This window comes from Phyllopteryx taeniolatus, chromosome 1, assembly GCF_024500385.1.
Source record: "Phyllopteryx taeniolatus isolate TA_2022b chromosome 1, UOR_Ptae_1.2, whole genome shotgun sequence".
NCBI classification, from domain to species: domain Eukaryota; kingdom Metazoa; phylum Chordata; class Actinopteri; order Syngnathiformes; family Syngnathidae; genus Phyllopteryx; species Phyllopteryx taeniolatus.
The window spans coordinates 26,663,298-26,681,476 of NC_084502.1; the positions used below are offsets into that span (position 1 = coordinate 26,663,298).

General features: G+C 42.2%; 1 protein-coding gene and 1 long non-coding RNA gene across 2 annotated transcripts in view; one reads left to right on the top strand and one right to left on the bottom strand.

Annotated features, from left to right (window-relative positions):
- Positions 1-18,179, bottom strand: part of LOC133483284 (uncharacterized) — a 104,911-nt gene that overhangs the window by 48,122 nt on the left and 38,610 nt on the right. Inside the window, exon 2 of the long non-coding RNA XR_009790074.1 lies at positions 14,372-14,499. This is a non-coding gene — a long non-coding RNA (uncharacterized LOC133483284). The remainder of the gene's footprint in view (positions 1-14,371; positions 14,500-18,179) is intronic.
- Positions 1-18,179, top strand: part of LOC133483276 (sodium channel protein type 2 subunit alpha-like) — a 69,181-nt gene that overhangs the window by 25,524 nt on the left and 25,478 nt on the right. The window contains exons 9-16 of the mRNA XM_061784264.1: positions 1-142; positions 259-465; positions 1,123-1,401; positions 6,407-6,748; positions 12,126-12,240; positions 16,101-16,339; positions 16,427-16,600; positions 16,727-17,083. Of these exons, the coding sequence (XP_061640248.1) occupies positions 1-142; positions 259-465; positions 1,123-1,401; positions 6,407-6,748; positions 12,126-12,240; positions 16,101-16,339; positions 16,427-16,600; positions 16,727-17,083 (1,855 nt within the window). The remainder of the gene's footprint in view (positions 143-258; positions 466-1,122; positions 1,402-6,406; positions 6,749-12,125; positions 12,241-16,100; positions 16,340-16,426; positions 16,601-16,726; positions 17,084-18,179) is intronic.

Genomic DNA, 18,179 nt, shown 5'->3' on the forward strand with positions numbered 1-18,179 from the left:
GCTTTGTCCAGAAGGCTTTATTTGTGTCAAAGCGGGCCTTAATCCAGACTACGGATACACAAGTTTTGACACTTTCAGTTGGGCTTTCCTGTCTCTGTTCAGACTTATGACCCAGGACTACTGGGAAAACCTCTATCAGCAGGTTTGTATAATCTCGGACTCCCAACATCATGATGTACTGTTGCTTATTGTTTTTGTTGCTTTGATTTAAAAAACGATTGTCTTACTGTGTGATCATTATAATCTTGGATCCATTAGACTTTGCGTGCGGCAGGGAAGCCCTACATGGTCTTCTTCGTTTTAGTGATCTTCCTGGGTTCCTTCTACCTTGTCAATCTCATATTGGCTGTTGTGGCCATGGCTTATGATGAGCAGAACCAGGCCACCATAGAGGAGGCTCAACAGAAAGAGGAGGAATTCCAGGCAATGCTGGAACAGCTGAGGAGGCAGCAGGAGGAAGCACAGGCAAGAACATTTTTTCGATTGAAGTTTCATGTCATAGTTTGAGCTGTGTTGCACTGCACAAGGTTAAACTTGAGATGGTATTTGTTGTTAAGCATCTAAGAGGATTATTGCACTCAATCTGTGAGAGAAAAATATAAAGGTGGAGAAAAAAGTGCAATAGAAGTGTTGGATGATGGTGAATATGCATTTTGGGTGATTGGACTATTGTTTATACATTTTCTAATTAAAAGAAAATAGTCAGAAATATTTGGATCCTCATCTAATTTTAACGAGAATTGGAAAAAAATCCTCACGCGTCGTAGGAAAAATCCAGGATATGAGCAAATCAATTTAATTGAATATAACACGGATGTTATATTCTGAATTGTACTATTTGGAGTCACTCCAGTGACGTATGAAAGACGTTAACGTTGAAAGAGCAGAGACAAATAGAGCAAGTAAATCTGTTGGAGACATTTTTACCCAAGCCATATTAAAAATGTGCATTTGACCGAATAAATAACAGACATTGATTTTTTCACCTGATGCTGATTTCTCAGTCCTGCCATGACTGATTTCAGCTGCCAGGCTTTCTCTTCCATATTCATTTGCGCAAGTCTTTGAGACAGCCACCAGGTTGCCATGACAACTCTGTTTTGTTTTCCGATTGGCTGACAGGTTGCCGCGGCAGCAGCCACAGATAGCGGCGAGTACAGCGGGAGGGGGGGGGCCACCTCTGAGTCGTCCTCCGTGACATCCAAGCTCAGCTCGAAAAGTGCAAAAGAGCGACGCAACAGGCGGAAGAAAAGGAAACAGAAGGAGGAAGAGGAGGAGGAAAGGGGGGCATACAACAAGTTCCATAAGTCTTTGACCGTGGACAGTATCAACAGATCCTTCCACTTCTCCATCGATCCTAACCGACTTTCTTATGAGAAGAGATGCTCCTCACCCAATCAGGTACATTACTGCTGAACATAATGGGCTTTCATTTGTACGTATACAGTATATACGTGGGAGGAAACCGGAGTACCCGGACAAAACCCACCCAGAACATGCAAACTCCACACTGGCGAGGCCGGATTTGAATCTGAGTATTCAGCACCGTGAGGCAGATGTGCTAACCAGTCGTCCACTGTGCCGTCCTATACGTACACACACACAGGAATCTCGTTTGATGTGAGTCCCGCTTCTGACACGCGCCGAAATTAACAGGGACGCATAAAGCATGGTGAATCTGCATCCACAGACGCACAGCATTGCTTACCTACGTATGTGTGTGTGTTGCTGAAGTGCTTCAGCGAATCGTTAGTCACTAAAAGTACGAGTCCTGTCTTGGTGCTAACCAGTCAGAGGCAGAGTACGGCGCGGTGTCGTTCGATATATACAATGGTCACGAGACATTTTTCAGGACTTGATAAATTTTCATTGTTGTGGTAACACCCGGCGCGCCGCTCACAATGCAGCGAGCCGCTGGCAGAACATCTTTGGGTCCATAGATGCACACAACTGGGACACTTAAGGGAAAGTCAACTATTTATTTTGGTCGCTAGCCCGTGAGCTAACTAGCTAGCGGGCTAAGGAGTTAAATGGACCCTCACCATAGCCAAAAGAGAGAGGTTATGATTCAAGACGTACAGGGCACTTCTATTTTAAGCGGTGCAACATATTACAGGCTTTACGTCAGTGACAAACCGCACCGACCAATCGCATGCAAGTTCAGCCCCCTGCTCCAGCCAATCAAATCTGCATTTCAGGCGGTATGATCACTGATTGCGCGCAGCCCAGAAAGAGACGAGGAGAACCACAGCAGGGGAGAGAGAAAGAGAACTTTTGGAACAAATGGCGCTCAAATTGAAACGGCCAGAGGCATATTTGTTTGTACTTCTTAGTAAGAAGTTCCCACTGTGAGAACTTATTAAAAGTGCATACAGTATATGTGAAATGCCATTATGAAACAAAATAATAGCAAAACATTGTTTTGAACAAACATATCCTCTAAAACGGTTCAGTTGTTAAGATATTTACCATTGAAATATGTAAAATTGTTTGAGACTTTACTGTTGTGTCAAGATGCCAAACAGGAAAGGGAAAACAAACTTACATTTTTATGAATTTAAGCACTTTATTTGAACACGTGTAACTTTCTCTTTTTATTTACTTCCCCTTATTGTGAAACGCAGCCCTACTTTTATTTAGTAAGTGAGAGATCATTACACAGTTTTGCTTGTAATATATATGCAATATAGTGGAACCCCGAAGCAAGAGCAGTGATATAGCGGAGGATTACTGTATGTGTATTCCGTGATGATTTTTCCAGGGCTGTGACTCATTGTTTCCATGACATGTGCATCCCAGGAGTCAGTCTCAGGTGTGTGTGCGTGTATGTGTGTGTGTGTATATATATATATATATATATATACACACACATATACAACCCCAATTCCAATGAAGTTGTGTTAAACATAAATAAAAACAGAATACAATGCTTTGCAAATCATGTTCACCCTATACTTAATTGAATACACTACAAAGATATTTAATGTTCAAACTGACAAACTTTATTGTTTTTAGAAAATAATCATTAAATTCGAATTTTATGGCTTTAACACGTTCAAAAAAAGCTGGGACAAGTGGCAAAAAAGATGGAGAAAGTTGAGGAATGCTCATCAAACACCTGTTTGGAACATCCCACAGGTGAACAGGCTAATTGGGAACAGTTGGGTGCCACGATTCGGTATAAAAGGAGCTTCCTTGAATTGCTCAGTCATTCACAAGCAAAGATGGGGCAAGGTTCACCTCTTTGTGAACAAGTGCATGAGTGTACAATTGCAAGGAATTAAGGGAATTCATCATCTAGGGTCCATAATATCATCAAAAGGTTCAGAAAATCTGTAGAAATCACTGCATGTAAGCGGCAAGGCCGAAAACCAACAATGAATGCCCGTGACCTTCGATCCCTCAGGCGGCACTGCATCAAAAACCGACATCAATGTGTAAAGGATATCACCACATGGGCTCCGGAACACTTCAGAAAACCAATGTCAGTAAATACAGTTTGGCGCTACATCAGTAAGTGGAACTTAAAACTCTACTATGCAAAGCAAAAGCCATTTATCAACAACACCCAGAAACGCAGCTTCTCTGGGCCTGAGCTCATCTAAGATGGACTGATGCAAAGTGGAAAAGTGTTCTGTGGTCCGACGAGTCCACATTTCAAATTGTTTTTGTAAATTGTGGATGTCGTGTCCTCAGGGTCAAAGAGGAAAAGAACCATCCGGACTGTTATGGACGCAAAGTTCAAAAGCCAGCATCTGTGATGGTATGGGGTTGTGTTAGTGCCAATGGCATGGGTAACTTACACATCTGTGAAGGCACCATTAATTCTGAAAGGTACACACAGGTCTTGGAGAAACATATGCTGCCATCCAAGCAACGTCTTTTTCATGGACGCCCCTGCTTATTTCACCAAGACAATGCCAAACCACATTCTGCACGTGTTACAACAGCGTGGCTTCGTAGTAAAAGAGTGCAGGTACAAGACTGCCCTGCTTGCAGTCCAGACCTTTCGCCCATTGAAAATGTGTGCGTAAAATAGCGTAAAATACGACAACAGAGACCCCGGACTGTTGAACAGCTGAAGCTGTACATCAAGCAAGAATGGGAAAGAATTCAACCAACAAAGCTTCAACAATTAGTGTCCTCAGTTCCCAAACGTTTATTGGATGTTGTTAAAAGAAAAGGTGATGTAACACAGTGGTAAACATGACCCTGTCCCAGCTTTTTTGGAATGTGTTGCAGCCATAAAATTCTAAGTTAATGATTATTTGCTAAAAACGTTGAAAGTTTATCAGTTTGAACATTAAATATAGTATAATAAAAATATATGTAGTGTATTCAATTAAATATAGGTTGAACATGATTTTCAAATCGTTTCGGTTTTTATTTGTTTAACACAACGTCCCAGCGGCGGCACGGTGGCCGACTGGTTAGAGCGTCAGCCTCACAGTTCTGAGGAGCGGGATTCAATCCCCGGCCCCGCCTGTGTGGAGTTTGCATGTTCTCCCCGTGCCTGCGTGGGTTTTCTCCGGGTACTCCGGTTTCCTCCCACATCCCAAAATCATGCATTAATTGGGGACTCTAAATTGCCCGTAGGTGTGAATGTGAGTGCGAATGTTGTTTGTTTGTATGTGCCCTGCGATTGGCTGGCAACCAGTTCAGGGTGTACCCCGCCTCCTGCCCGATGACAGCTGGGATAGGCGCCAGCACGCCCGCGACCCTAGTGAGGAGAAGCGGCTCAGAAAATGGATGGACAACGTTCCAGCTTCATTGGAATTGGGGTTGTATATATATATATATCCACGTAATGTTTCAGAGGCCTGTCAACCAGGACAGCCCCACAACATTCAGAGCCTTTAGGAACTTAGGGTGATCTCATCCACCCCTGGGGCCCTGCCACGAGGAGCTTTTTAACCCCCTCGGTTACCTGAACCCCAGAGATAGAAGAACCCACCTCAGAGTCTCCAGACTCTGCTTCCTCATGAGAAGGCGTGTCGGTGGAATTGAGGAGGTCTTGGAAGTATTTGGCCCACTGTCTAACAACTTCCCGAGTTGAGGTCAGCGGCGCACCATTCCCACTATACACAGTGTTGACGGTGCACTGCCTCCCCTTCCTGAGACGCCGGATGGTGGACCAGAATTTCCTCGAAACTGTCCGGATGTTGTTCTCCATGGCATCACTGAAGTCCTCCCATGCCCGGGTTTTTGGCTCCAAAGCTGCATTCCGCTTGGCCAACCAGTACCCATCAGCTCCGTCCAGAGTCCCACAGGCCAACAGGGCCCAATAGGACTCCTTCTTCAGCTTGATGGCATCTCTCACGGGTTCGGGGATTGCCAGCACAGGCTCCGGTCGGCGGCCTCAACAATGGACGCACAGAACATGGTCCACTCTGACTCAATGTTTTTGTTTTCCACACTATTCTAGTTTGTTAGCTCGAACAAAAAACTACTACAGTAACCATTGTTCAAGAAGCACCGGGCTAAGACTGAGAGGTGGACATGAGGGCTATTTTAATGGTCCTCTGCTATAGTTACAAAACATCTAAACATTTTGACTTGCACTGCTTATACACCGCCAAAGGGACGATGCAATTTGGGGGCACTGAGTATTTAGATGAGAAGGGAATTTAGTTTTGACACATGGGCAACATTTTTTGGGAGAGATATAAGGTTTGGAAGTGAGCTATGGTGTGCTGAGTTGGTAAAGCCCCATGCCAATTGAACCTCTGTCTCAAAAAATTAGCAAATCCAATGGAGAAAAACTGTTACACCATACAAAAGCGACAATGCATTTTGTGGGCACGGTGATTTAGATGAGAGAGGAACTAAGTTCTGATACATGAGTGAACTGTTTTGGAAAGGAGATATGAGCCCTCAAACTGTAAAAAATATAGGAAATTCAGGCGGCACGGTGTACGACTGGTTAGGGCGTCTGCCTCACAGTTCTGAGGACAGTGGTTCAATAGGTTCCCCGCCTGTGTGGAGTTTGCATGTTCTCCCAGTGCCTGCGTTGGTTTTCTCCGGACAGTCCGGTTTCCTCCCACATCCCAAAAACATGCATGGTAGGTTAATTGAAGACTCTAAATTGCCCGTGGTTGTTTGTTTATTTCTGCCCTGCGATTGGCTGGCAACCAGTTCAGGGTGTACCCCACCTCCTGCCCGATGATAGCTGGGATAGGCTCCAGCACTCCCGCGACTCTTGTGAGGATAAGTGGCTCAGATAATGGATGGATAGGAAATTCAAAACATTTTAGGGGCCGTCAATTACTTGTGGTTTTCTGCCATGTGCGGTAGGGCTGGGTCCCTATCCTCTGTGAAAAACGGGAGTTTACTGTATATTTATGAAAAACACAAATCTCAACCCATGCAACTACCTTTAAGAGCTCATAGAAACTCTCTTTCACAGTCTCTGCTCAGTATACGCGAGTCACTCTTCTCACCACGGAGGAACAGTCAAGTCAGCCTCTTTAGCTTCCGTGGACGAGTACGTGACATGGGGTCAGAAAACGACTTCGCGGACGACGAGCACAGCACCTTCGAAGAAAGCGACAGCCGCCGTGGCTCCCTGTTCTTGCCACGTCGCCTCGAGCGTCGTTGCAGCGCCATCAGCCAGATGAGTCTCAGGGTACCTCGTGTAACAGTACCTGCCAATGGCAAGATGCATTGCACGGTGGACTGCAACGGCGTTGTTTCGCTGGTTGGAGGAACATCTGGAACTAACTCTCCTGTTGGTCTCCTGCTGCCTGAGGTAACTCACTTAATCTTTTATATACAAATTTTTGCATTCGTTGTCCGAGGTGACTTAACTGAGTCAGACTTAAGTCGCCAATTTTAGGACTTTGAACTAAATCTTTGGCTAAAACTTTGCTTTGACGAGATGAAAGATGATATTTTATGTATAATTTTCTAAAAGAGTGCAAGTACTAGACTGGCCTGGAGCAGTCCAACCTGTTTCCCATTAAAAATGTGTGGCGCGTGATGAAGTGGTAAGTACGCCAATGGGGACTCCAGACTGTTGAGCAACTGAAGTTGTACTTCAGGCAAGAATGGGAAAGACTTCCACCCACAAAGCTTTAACAATTAGTGTCCTCAGTTCTCAAACGCTTGAGTGTTGTTAAAAGGTGATGTAACATTGTAGTAAACATGCCTCTGTCCCAGGACAACAATAGTTTATCAGTTTGAACAATAAATAACTTGTCTTTGTACTATATTCAGTTGAATACAGGTTGAAAATGATTTGCAAATCATTGTATTCGGTTTTTATTTACATTTTACAAAACGTCCCAATTTCATCGGAATCAGGGTTTGTAGATGTGGGAAGATTGGCCAGCCCAATTGCCCAGATTGGCCTAGCATTGTACCAGCCCACGCGTCGAGCTGCCACTGAAGAGAAAAAAAGCGGATTCTTCCACTTCAACCGAGGATTTACTTGATTCGACAAAGACACAGACTAGTGTACTCCTCTCAATCGACAAGAAATTGTCAATTACACTTGACTTGCTTCGTCAAGAGATCACCAAACTCAGAAAGAGCTAGGAATTCACGCAACAGCAAGTGAAAGAATTAAGATTAGATAATGCTGCGCTTCGATCAAACATGATGTCAACGTCAGCGGAACTACAAACTCTTAGACTGGAATATAAAATCATGAATGAAACTACGCTCGACATTCAATCACGAAGCATGCGCAACAATCTCATTTTCTCGGGCATTCCAGAATATGCTCCGGAAGATCTCGAGGCGTAGTTTAAAAAGTTCATGATGTCCGCGCTCAAGATACAGTCGACAAGATTACTTTTCGCTGTGTTCACCGATTGGGAGGCCCTCGTCCAGGAAACCCATTACATCCCATCATTGCAAAATTTGAACACTTTCAGCAAAAAGTGTTTGTGAAATCAAAAGGTCGTAAGATCAAAGGGACTTTGTTTGGAATGAACGACCAGTTCCCTAAGGAAATCAATGAGAGGCGTAAAATCTTGTACTCGATGAAGAATTACTGTGAGAAAGGCAAACGAGTGTGGCTAGTTGACGATAAGCTATATGTCGACGGCCAACCGTTTCGTGATGCCAATGTCACGCCCTGGCTCTTCTAGATAAGTACTTCTTTTGATCTGTTGTAGTTATTAATTGTCAAAAGCGTATTGTATTTTGTTTCATTCTTTCCACTTTTGCTTAGACAAACAAAAAAACGGAATCACGCATGTCACCAGCATGAATTCTCACTCCTACCTGTCTGCTTTCCTGCTTTGCTTGTTGCTTGGATTATATCACTCAATTTAAAACAAAGCTCCTCCTATTACAAGAAACGCACCTTATTGAGTCAGAAGAAAAATGGCTCATTGACTCTAATTTCACTCAGGCTATCTGGGCCTTTTATAACAGGAGACAAAGAGGAGTCTCAATACTAGTTCATAAAAGACTACTTTTTACAATAAATAGTACAGTTGCAGATCCAGAAGCCGATACATAATTATACAGGCTCCAATATTTAACAAACTTTACACAATTGTCAATGTATACGCTCCTAATAAAGATGATCCAGCCTTTTTTCACATGCTCGTTTCACACTTGTTAAACTTGTCAGCCAATTCTATAATTATCATGGAAGATGACTTTAACCTTACGCTAAATCCTCTAATAGATCTCTCAAATCTCAAAAATAGCAATCAGCCACAATCCCACAATATACTAGAGCAGTATATGGACGACTTTGGTCTTGTTGACTTATGAAGGCTGAAAAACGGTACAAAAAGAGAATACACATTTTTCTCGTCGGTTCACCGCTCTTTCTCAAGAAGAATTGTTTTTCTCTCAAACAATTCGGCAGCTCAAAGAATTACCTCCAAACTACATCCAAACATCATCAGGGACCATGCACCAATTTCTCTCAATCTAAAAATTGAGTCAAGTCTGGGACCCCCACCAACATGACGCTTTAACACGTCCCTATTGAAGGACCCGGATTGTGATTCTTTCGTGAGGAAGGAATGGGACGAGTTTTTAAAATTCAACAACTCCCCAACCATATCCCCATCTCTGCTGTGGGAAACCGAGAAAGCTGTATTGAAAGGTCGAATCATATCATACTCTTCGTACAAGAAAAAACAAGAACAAAAATTCGAAAATGGAATTGAGGAAAAAATTAAACACCTCACAGAAAAATATGCAATTAATCCGACAGATACACTTAGAAACCAACTTCTAAAGGCAAAACATCAATTAGACGTTAACTTAACGTCAACAGTTAAGATACACTAACTTTGAGTACAATAATGAATCAAGAAAATCTCTTTGCGAACCAACTTCAGTGCAATAAAGAAAAGTCATTAATTACAGCCATTCAAGATTCAAACGGCAACTGTACACAGTCACCGCTAGAAATAAATAAATATATATATATATATATATTTTACAATTATTATAGCAGCTTATACGCATCTTTAAACAACCCAGATAAAAAAGAAATTGAAACTTTTATTAAGGATCTAAGCATTTATCCATTAAATACACAAATTAAAGACAGCCTTGATGTTCCTTTAACCATCACAGAATTACATAAAGCATTAAAAAAAATATGCAATCGGGACGAGTGCCTGGCCCGGACGGAATCTCTGTTGAATTCATTAAACGTTTCAGGCCAATACTAGCGCCTCTATTTTTCAGAACAGTCGAGATAAACGATAAAGGTCAAATAAGTAGCCATATGAACACAGCTTGAATTAAATTATTACTAAAGTCAGGTAAAGACCCCACTCTCCCGGAAAATTATCAGCCCTTATCACTGATTATGATAGATATCAAGATTAACTCGAAAGCCCTCACAGCGAGACTTGAAAAGGTACTCCCGTCGATAATCCACTATGCCACTATGACCAGACAGGCTTCATTAAAGGTAGAAGTTCCACAAATAATGTCAGATGTCTGTTAAATTTAATTTAATTTAACGCATGTCACAGCGTAAACATCTAAATACAATCATCATGTCACTTGACGCAGAGAAAGCTTTCGATAAAGTTAACTGGTCTTTTCTGTTTCCAGTACTTTCCAAATTTGGCTTTGGAGACTCATTTATACATTGGGTAGCAACATTTTACAACTCGTCGAAAGCGACAGTCACCACAAATAGGATTACTTCACTAAGTTTTACTTTGCAAAGAGGAACCAGACAAGGATTTCCACTCTCACCAATGCTATTTGCAATATTCATCGAACCTCTTGCTGCCGCTATACGTCATAATGATAATATTAAAGGAATCTGCACGCGAGTGACAGAACACAAAATCAGTCTGTATGCTGATGATATTCTTCTTAATTTACAGGAACCCAAGTCTTCTCTTCAGGGAGTCTTCAATCTCATTAAAACATTTTCACAAATATCAGATTATCAACTGGATAAAATCAAGAATACTCCCAATAATAGTAAACTCATGGACTCCTGCAGATCAAATCCCAGATTACCCCATTTCTATAGGAAACATTAAGTATTTAGTATTAATATTTAGCCATAATTTACAGAGCTCTAAATTACACACCACTTCTGGAAAAACTCTCAGCTGATTTAAGACGCTGGAATAACTTTCCTATATAACGCTACTGGGAGGAATAGCCACAATAAAAATGAAAACCTTACCTCAAATACATTATTTATTTTCAATCATTTAATTTAAGACCACATTTAAATGGTTTCAAACATTAGATTCTGATGTACTAAATTTTTATTCTAAAATTAAGAAAAATAGAATTAGTCTATCCACTCTTCAGAAAAAATAAACAGGAGGGAGGCCTAAATGCTCCCAACTTTAAACACTATTATTGAGCTAACCAATTACAATACCTTATCAAATGGTTGCACCACAATGAGGAGTATCATTGTATCACCGCTGGATTGACCTCCCGGAGAGCATTCATGGTGTGATGGTGACTCGCCCATGTTCTGTGGGTGCTGGGGAGGTGCCAGCTGGCGCCTGCCTGGGTCCCCCGCTTTGGCTACTGGTGGGGGCGGTGGGGCCCCCCTGTTACTCCTCGGGCCTGCTTCTTCCTCTTCTCGCTGTTCCTTGCGTCCCGCTGCGGTCGCCTCTTGCTCTTCTAGCTGGAGTGTGTGTGTGTGTGGGAGGGGGGGGAAGGGTCCTGGGCTTGGTGCTGCGTGGTTGGGTGGGGCAGCCCTCTTCGTCTGTCGTTGTCCTGCCTGATGGGCCCGACCTGCAGGAGCCATGCCTCTTAATCACTGGGTCCCTGCCACCTCCTTCGGGTGGCCGCTTGTCGGGGCGCCTCGGTGGGGTCGGCGGACCGCCCTGGGTCCCTCGGTGTGGGACGTGTCCCACCGGCGGGCTGCTCTCAGGTGGACTCCTGGGCCCGATCTCGCTTCTCAATTGATTGGATGGGGTCCTCAGCCTCCGCGGTGCAGGCACAGCAATTACGGGACACTTCTGTCAGTCATTGTGCGTGAGAAACTGTGTCAATTCACTTGCATGTGTTCACAGGCACACAGCCCTGGGACTTTTTCGCTGGGTGTGGGCCCACTCACTTATTGCGACAAATAATTCATGAATATGCAAATTGCTTGTGTATCCCCTCACTCACATTCACCTCTTATAGACTTTTATCATTTACACAGTCACTCCCACCACACTTCAGTTGTGCAGCCAGGTTCACGACCCTTGTCCTGCATGCTTTTTCTCCTGTCCTTGTCTTGTCCTATCTTGTCCTGTCCTTCCCTCACAGGGTATAGCATTACTGCCCCATACAACACTCATATCTAAAGTTTTATTGTTCTAGATATGTAATGATTTACTTTTCTCATCTTGTTTACTATTAGTGCTTTGTCTTTTGTCTTCATCTCTCACTCCCCTCTAGAAACTTTGTTCTGTTCGACTGATTCTCAATAAATATCAATTATAATACTAAGAATGGGTTCTTAGTATTATAATTGGCCACTTAAAACCCCCACTGTGACATAGTAAAACTGTTCCGGCATAAAATGGAAACAGATCCTCCATTCTGCTTTACCTAACAGCCGAACAGGACACAAAAAAAAAAAGATTGGCAACGGTCTTGATGGACTCTAAATCTGTTCTGTTGTGTCTCCATGATCATAATACATCAATATCTTGGATATTTTTCCCTAGGGTGCCACGACAGACACCGAGGTGAGAAAACAACGCTCAGTTGATTATTTAGGTGAACCAGGAGGCAGGCAAAGAGCCATGAGTGTGGCCAGCATCCTCACCAACACCATGGAAGGTCAGAAGCCTTACCTTTCACAGGTTTCAAATTATGTGAGGGCCAAGTCCCAAACTTCGCTCACACTTCTCATCACATACAATGTTAAATAATTGTCAAGGGTCATTTAACTATTAACTAACTAACTGCTATTTTCAAAGCAGAGTTCCCCATATTGCCAGCCATTTTAGAGCATTTTGACTCATCTTCCGAGATACACAGAATATTAACACTACCATATAAGCATCAAACTTACCAAAAGAGCTATCTTCTCTCACCATCTTTCTTTTTCCATTCTTTAGTAATCACCAGTAGAAAATGGGTTTGTTTTACTAGACTCACCAGTCTCTGACCAAAAAGCAGAAGAAGAAACAGAACAATGACTCAGTGTTTCCCATAGGGCTGGAATCTAAATCTAAATCTGTTAAATTTAAACAAACTAATAATGAATTAAAACATTCATCCATTTTCCAAACCGTTTATCCTCATTAGGGTCGCGGATGTGCTGGAGCCTATCCCAGCTATCTTTGGTTGAGAGGCGCAGTACACCCTAAAGTGGTCGCCAGCCAATTGCAGGGCACATCGAAACAAATAACCATTCGCACTCACATTCACACCTACGGATAATTTAGAGTCTTCAATTAACCAAAGAAGCATGTCTAGCACATCCACCTCACAGTTCTGAGGACCCGGGTTCAAATCCGGCCTCGCCTGTGTGGAGATCGCATGTTCTCTCCGTGCCTGCGTGCGTTTTCTCCGGGTGCTCCAGTTTCCTCCCACAGCTAAAAAACATGCATAGTAGGTTGATTTGAAGATTCTAAATTGTCCGCAGGTGTGTGTGGACGTAGTGTAAAATTGTCAATTTCATGTAAAAGAAACAGACAAACAAACAAAAAAAACACCTTGCTTTTGTCATACGAGTGTACAGAAAAGGCCCCTCTGACAGCCATTTCTATTTGACCCAGTTTTGTATCCGCTTTGTCCATATTTGGCTAAGACCGCTCCCTTTTCTGTGATTTGTTATATAAATACAGGACCTTTAAATATCTTGTCTTTCAAGTGTATTCAATTGAATATAGGTTTAAAAGGATTTGCAAATCAATGTATTCTGTTTTTATTTACGTTTTACCCAATGTCTCAACTTCATTGGAATTAGGGTTTGTCTATAAATTTATATGTATGTACAGTGGAACCTCGATATAACGGACTAATAGGGGCAGGACGTTGTCCGATATTGCCAATTTTCTGTTACATTGAAGCACTTTTTTTTTGAGGCAACCACATTACTACACAGTACAAAATTGTTGCCGAAAACTCCCAGTGCGGTACAAAGTTATTGTAAATAAATATAAAAAAAGCTTAAAAATGTTTGAAAGTTTCACATTTTATCCAAACTTACCACGTCCATGTGCTTGCTCATGGTGACATTATTGACGTACAGTACTCATCATAGGAGTGTCGCTTTCATGAGCTGCAAGCAATTAGCTTGCTTCCTAGTTCCAAATCTGTTGCCACAGGCCAACGGCTTGACAAAAAAAACTGTTACTGGACAAAAATAAGATGGTCGAGACTCCAGAGACTTTTTTATTGCCGAGTTAACACCACAGCCATGCCACACTCTCTCTGGGCAGCACTCTATGCACAATAGACAATAGATATAACCATCATCACTATGGTGGCCACGTCAATGCCCCACATGCAGCATGGTCGCCACGTAGGCACGGGAGTCACGTCTTTTGGAATTGGATCTAGTCATATTGTATATCTGTGACCTGGAATTATGTCAGTCCCATTCTCTGCCTGCATTGCGCCACAGTGCTCGTAAACAACAGCGGCCAATTCTGGAACTAAGAGACTTTGTCAACAGCATTTTAAGTGACAAAATCTATATTTGGGAACATTGTTTAGTTTGTCTGTTTTATCCGATGTCCATTATATCGAGGTTCCAATGTATGTATACTTGTTCCAGGAGGCTGTCGGGAGTAAAAAAATAAATAAAAAAAAAGCCATAGATTAACGAGCAGTCCGCCACTCATGAAAGGTTAACATCACGTCGATTTGGTTTAAACTGTAACTGCAAATGGAATTTCCAATGCTCAGTGCATTATCACCACTAAAAGTGTAGTCGTAATACATGCAAAGAAGTCCTTACCTGTGTCCTGTATGCGCCACATTTCCCATTGCCATGGCAGCCGGTGTCTGGTTGAAAATGCGATTGTCGAAGGAAAAATCTTTGTCACCACAGCCTGGCTCCAACTATGCCCGTGTAGCCAATACATTCTGTGTATGAAAACACACTCGTTTGAAAGTTTTATTTATTTGCTAGGCAGCCATGAGATGCGCAGCTTCCTCCCCGCCCCCTGCCGATTGACTCTCAAGGATTCGCTGGTTTTGTATTGCTATTTTATTGCTTGGAAAGCTAAAGGAAGCTCTTCTCACTGTCCATACCATTAGTACAACCAGGTGCCACACTGTAGAACATTGTGAAGGAGACAAATATGCAGCAATAAACCGAACGACACGTGTGCGTGTGTGTCTGTGTGTGTGTGTGTGTGTGTGCGTGTGTGTGTGTGTGCGTGCTAATGCCAAATGGACACAGGGTGTGCCATTTGTTTCGTCACAGCCGAAAATAGCCGATAGTCGAAGATGGGGAGATGCTGGATTCAAAACGCAAACGTCACATTCGGAGTTATATTTATCGATTAAACTGCTGTATAACTGCCATATAATCACCTCAAAATGGCTGTTAAGGTTTGTAAATGGGTTCTGGTTGTATCAAGAATTTTTTTTGTCTTTGTGCTCTGACATTTAACATAATATGAGCATACATGGGGGGTTGGGTTAAGGAAAAAAAACAAGGAGTGTGATTTGAATATAAATTGCTTAATCATTAAATGAGAACTTGATATTTTTTCAATTATGAAATGCCATTTTGAGCAATGCTGACTTAGCACATGGCTCGAGTTGAACATCAGTGGCTTTTTTACATGCCATCCATCATTCAGTCTATGAACTACGTCATCTATTCTCATGATCGTGACACACGCTAACACCACACTTTCTACTACTTACATGACACAAACACTGTTTATAGCATACTGTACATACAGTATACATACTCTGTTCATGTGTAAGGTGCCTAAATGTGTCCGTGTTGGCATTCCTCACCCACTAATTGGCATGACAAGTCGAGATTCACCCCCTAATCTTTATCTTCTACTCAAAATCTGTGCTGATCTCAAATCCAAATGCAACACCACCATCTATATTGGTTTACAAACTTCAAATTCACCGACAAGCTGGGCAAGCTCTTCCACGCCTACCCGATGAAAAGCGTACTTGACGTACATGTACGTCTGGTGGCAGTTAATGGTTGGATTCCAGTTCACAGCTTTAATCGTCCATGGCAGTAATTGAAATAATGAGCTGTAGAATATCCATTCATCCATTTTCCGTACTGCTTAACCTCACTAGGGTCCCGGGCGTACTGGAGCCTATCCCAGCTATCTTCGGGCAAGAGGCGGAGTACACCCAGAACTGGTCGGCAGCCAATCCCAGGGCACATATAGACAAACACCTATTTGCACTCACATTCACACCAACGGGAAATTTAGAGTCTTCAATTAACCTACCATGCATGTTTTTGGGCTGTGGGAGCACCCACGCGGCACGGGGAGAACATGCAAACTCCACACAGGCGGGGCCGGGGATTGAACTGTGAGGCAGACGCTCTAACCAGTCTCTCACCGTGCCGCCCAGCTATAGAATCATCAAATATATTTAAAAAAAATAAAAATAATGACAACAGCTTTATTTATTTATTTTTATTTTTTTCTCTGCACTACTGTGATTTTTACTCCATTTCAATGTCTCCCCTCCAGAGCTTGAAGAGTCGAGGCAGAAATTCCCCCCCTGCTGGTATCGATTTGCCAACACTTGTTTGATCTGGGATTGTTGCCCTACCTGGCTTAAAATTAAGGAGTTTGTTAACATGGTGGTCATGGACCCATTTGTGGATCTGACTATCACAATTTGCATCGTCCTCAACACCCTTTTTATGGCTATGGAGCATTACCCGATGACGAAAGAATTTAACGATGTCCTTTCTGTTGGAAACCAGGTACCTTGTAACATTTGAGCAACCATTAATGCCCTTGTGATGTTCATTCATGTACAGTATATAACAAATATTCCCCTTTTTTCATAGGTATTTACTGGCATTTTCACAGCAGAGATGTGCCTCAAGGTCATCGCCCTCGACCCTTACTATTATTTCCAGGAGGGCTGGAACATTTTTGACGGCATTATTGTGAGTCTGAGTCTGATGGAGCTGGGATTGGCCAATGTAGAGGGCCTGTCTGTGCTCAGGTCCTTCCGACTGGTAAGGGACGAAGTCACGTTTTACTTAAAAAAATTAAAAATGAAAAAATAAAATAAATAAAAGCTACCATCCAGTCTACACTATCCATAGTATAATCCCTGTTTTTTGCTATTGTTTTTACAACAGCTGAGGGTATTCAAACTGGCTAAATCCTGGCCAACTCTGAACATGCTGATCAAGATCATTGGTAACTCAGTGGGGGCTCTGGGTAACTTGACCCTGGTGCTCGCTATCATTGTCTTCATCTTTGCCGTGGTGGGCATGCAGCTTTTCGGCAAGAGCTACAAGGAGTTTGTCTGTAACATAAATGATGATTGTCAGCTACCACGCTGGCACATGCATGATTTCTTCCACTCCTTCCTCATCGTGTTCCGAGTGCTGTGTGGAGAGTGGATAGAGACTATGTGGGACTGTATGGAGGTAGCAGGACCGACTATGTGTCTGATTGTCTTCATGATGGTTATGGTCATCGGAAACTTGGTGGTATGCATTGCCTTTTTTAAAATATATTAAGTAGCCATGTATGGCCATGTATAAAGAGGTTTATCTGAAATGAAATTCATGTGAAGGCCTCTATTTTTGGTCAGGTTTTAAGTTTTAGTCAGTTGTATATGGAAAGGTATTTTCTAATATATTTCCATAATTACTGCTTATAGCTCAGGAAAATCAAAAACCATTATTTGAAAAATCAACAAAATTTCTGAAAGTGTACTTTTATGGGTAAGGGCTCCTTTTGCACAGGTGACTACAGTAAACCCTGAATAGTAATTGACGCGCCACCAAAATGTTTATAATTCCTTGATAATAGTTTCACCCATAAACCCTTTGGAATTTCTTAATGTAAAATTTTGCATAAATTGGTCATAAAATGTCGTTGGATTTCCATCTAAATCACAAGAACAAACAATGTTAGCCTGCTTAAACTAATACCAGACAAACAATTACCATAATCTCTCGAGTATAATACACTCTCACAAAATCGCCCTTTCACAGCTGATTTTTCCTTGTACCAATTGGCATAATTTACAGAGGGGACATGGACACTTTTTCAGCAGGCAGTTTTAGTCCCCTCCCTTTTTTTTTTTTTTTTTTTATTTTGTAAACGGACATGCGACAAGCACCATGACCACATGGAAATCACCGCCCAATCACAGCCGTTCTTTCATCTAGCCAGAAGTGCTCATCACGTCGGACGCCAAAATAGTGTAGTAGATCACATTCTACATTGTTGACTGATTGTGCTCGATTAACACACGCTCATCTTGATATTAAAAGAGCGCAAGCAGTCACTCCACAAAGCACAACCTACACTCACGGTTCAGTGAAAATAAAGCAACGTGAGTAAAAAACACAACTATTAATATGGGGAAATGTCTAACATTACGTTTGACACGTAAATACCGTAACTACAGTTGAAACCAGAAGTTTATATCCGCTATATAAAAAGACTGTCTGACATGAACTGAGACTAAACTTTTCCTGTTCTAGGTCAATTAGGATTAACAAAATTGTTGCTTTTGGCTAAATGCCAGAATAATGAGTTTTTTGTTTGTTTGTTTTTAGGCAACTTTTCATTACT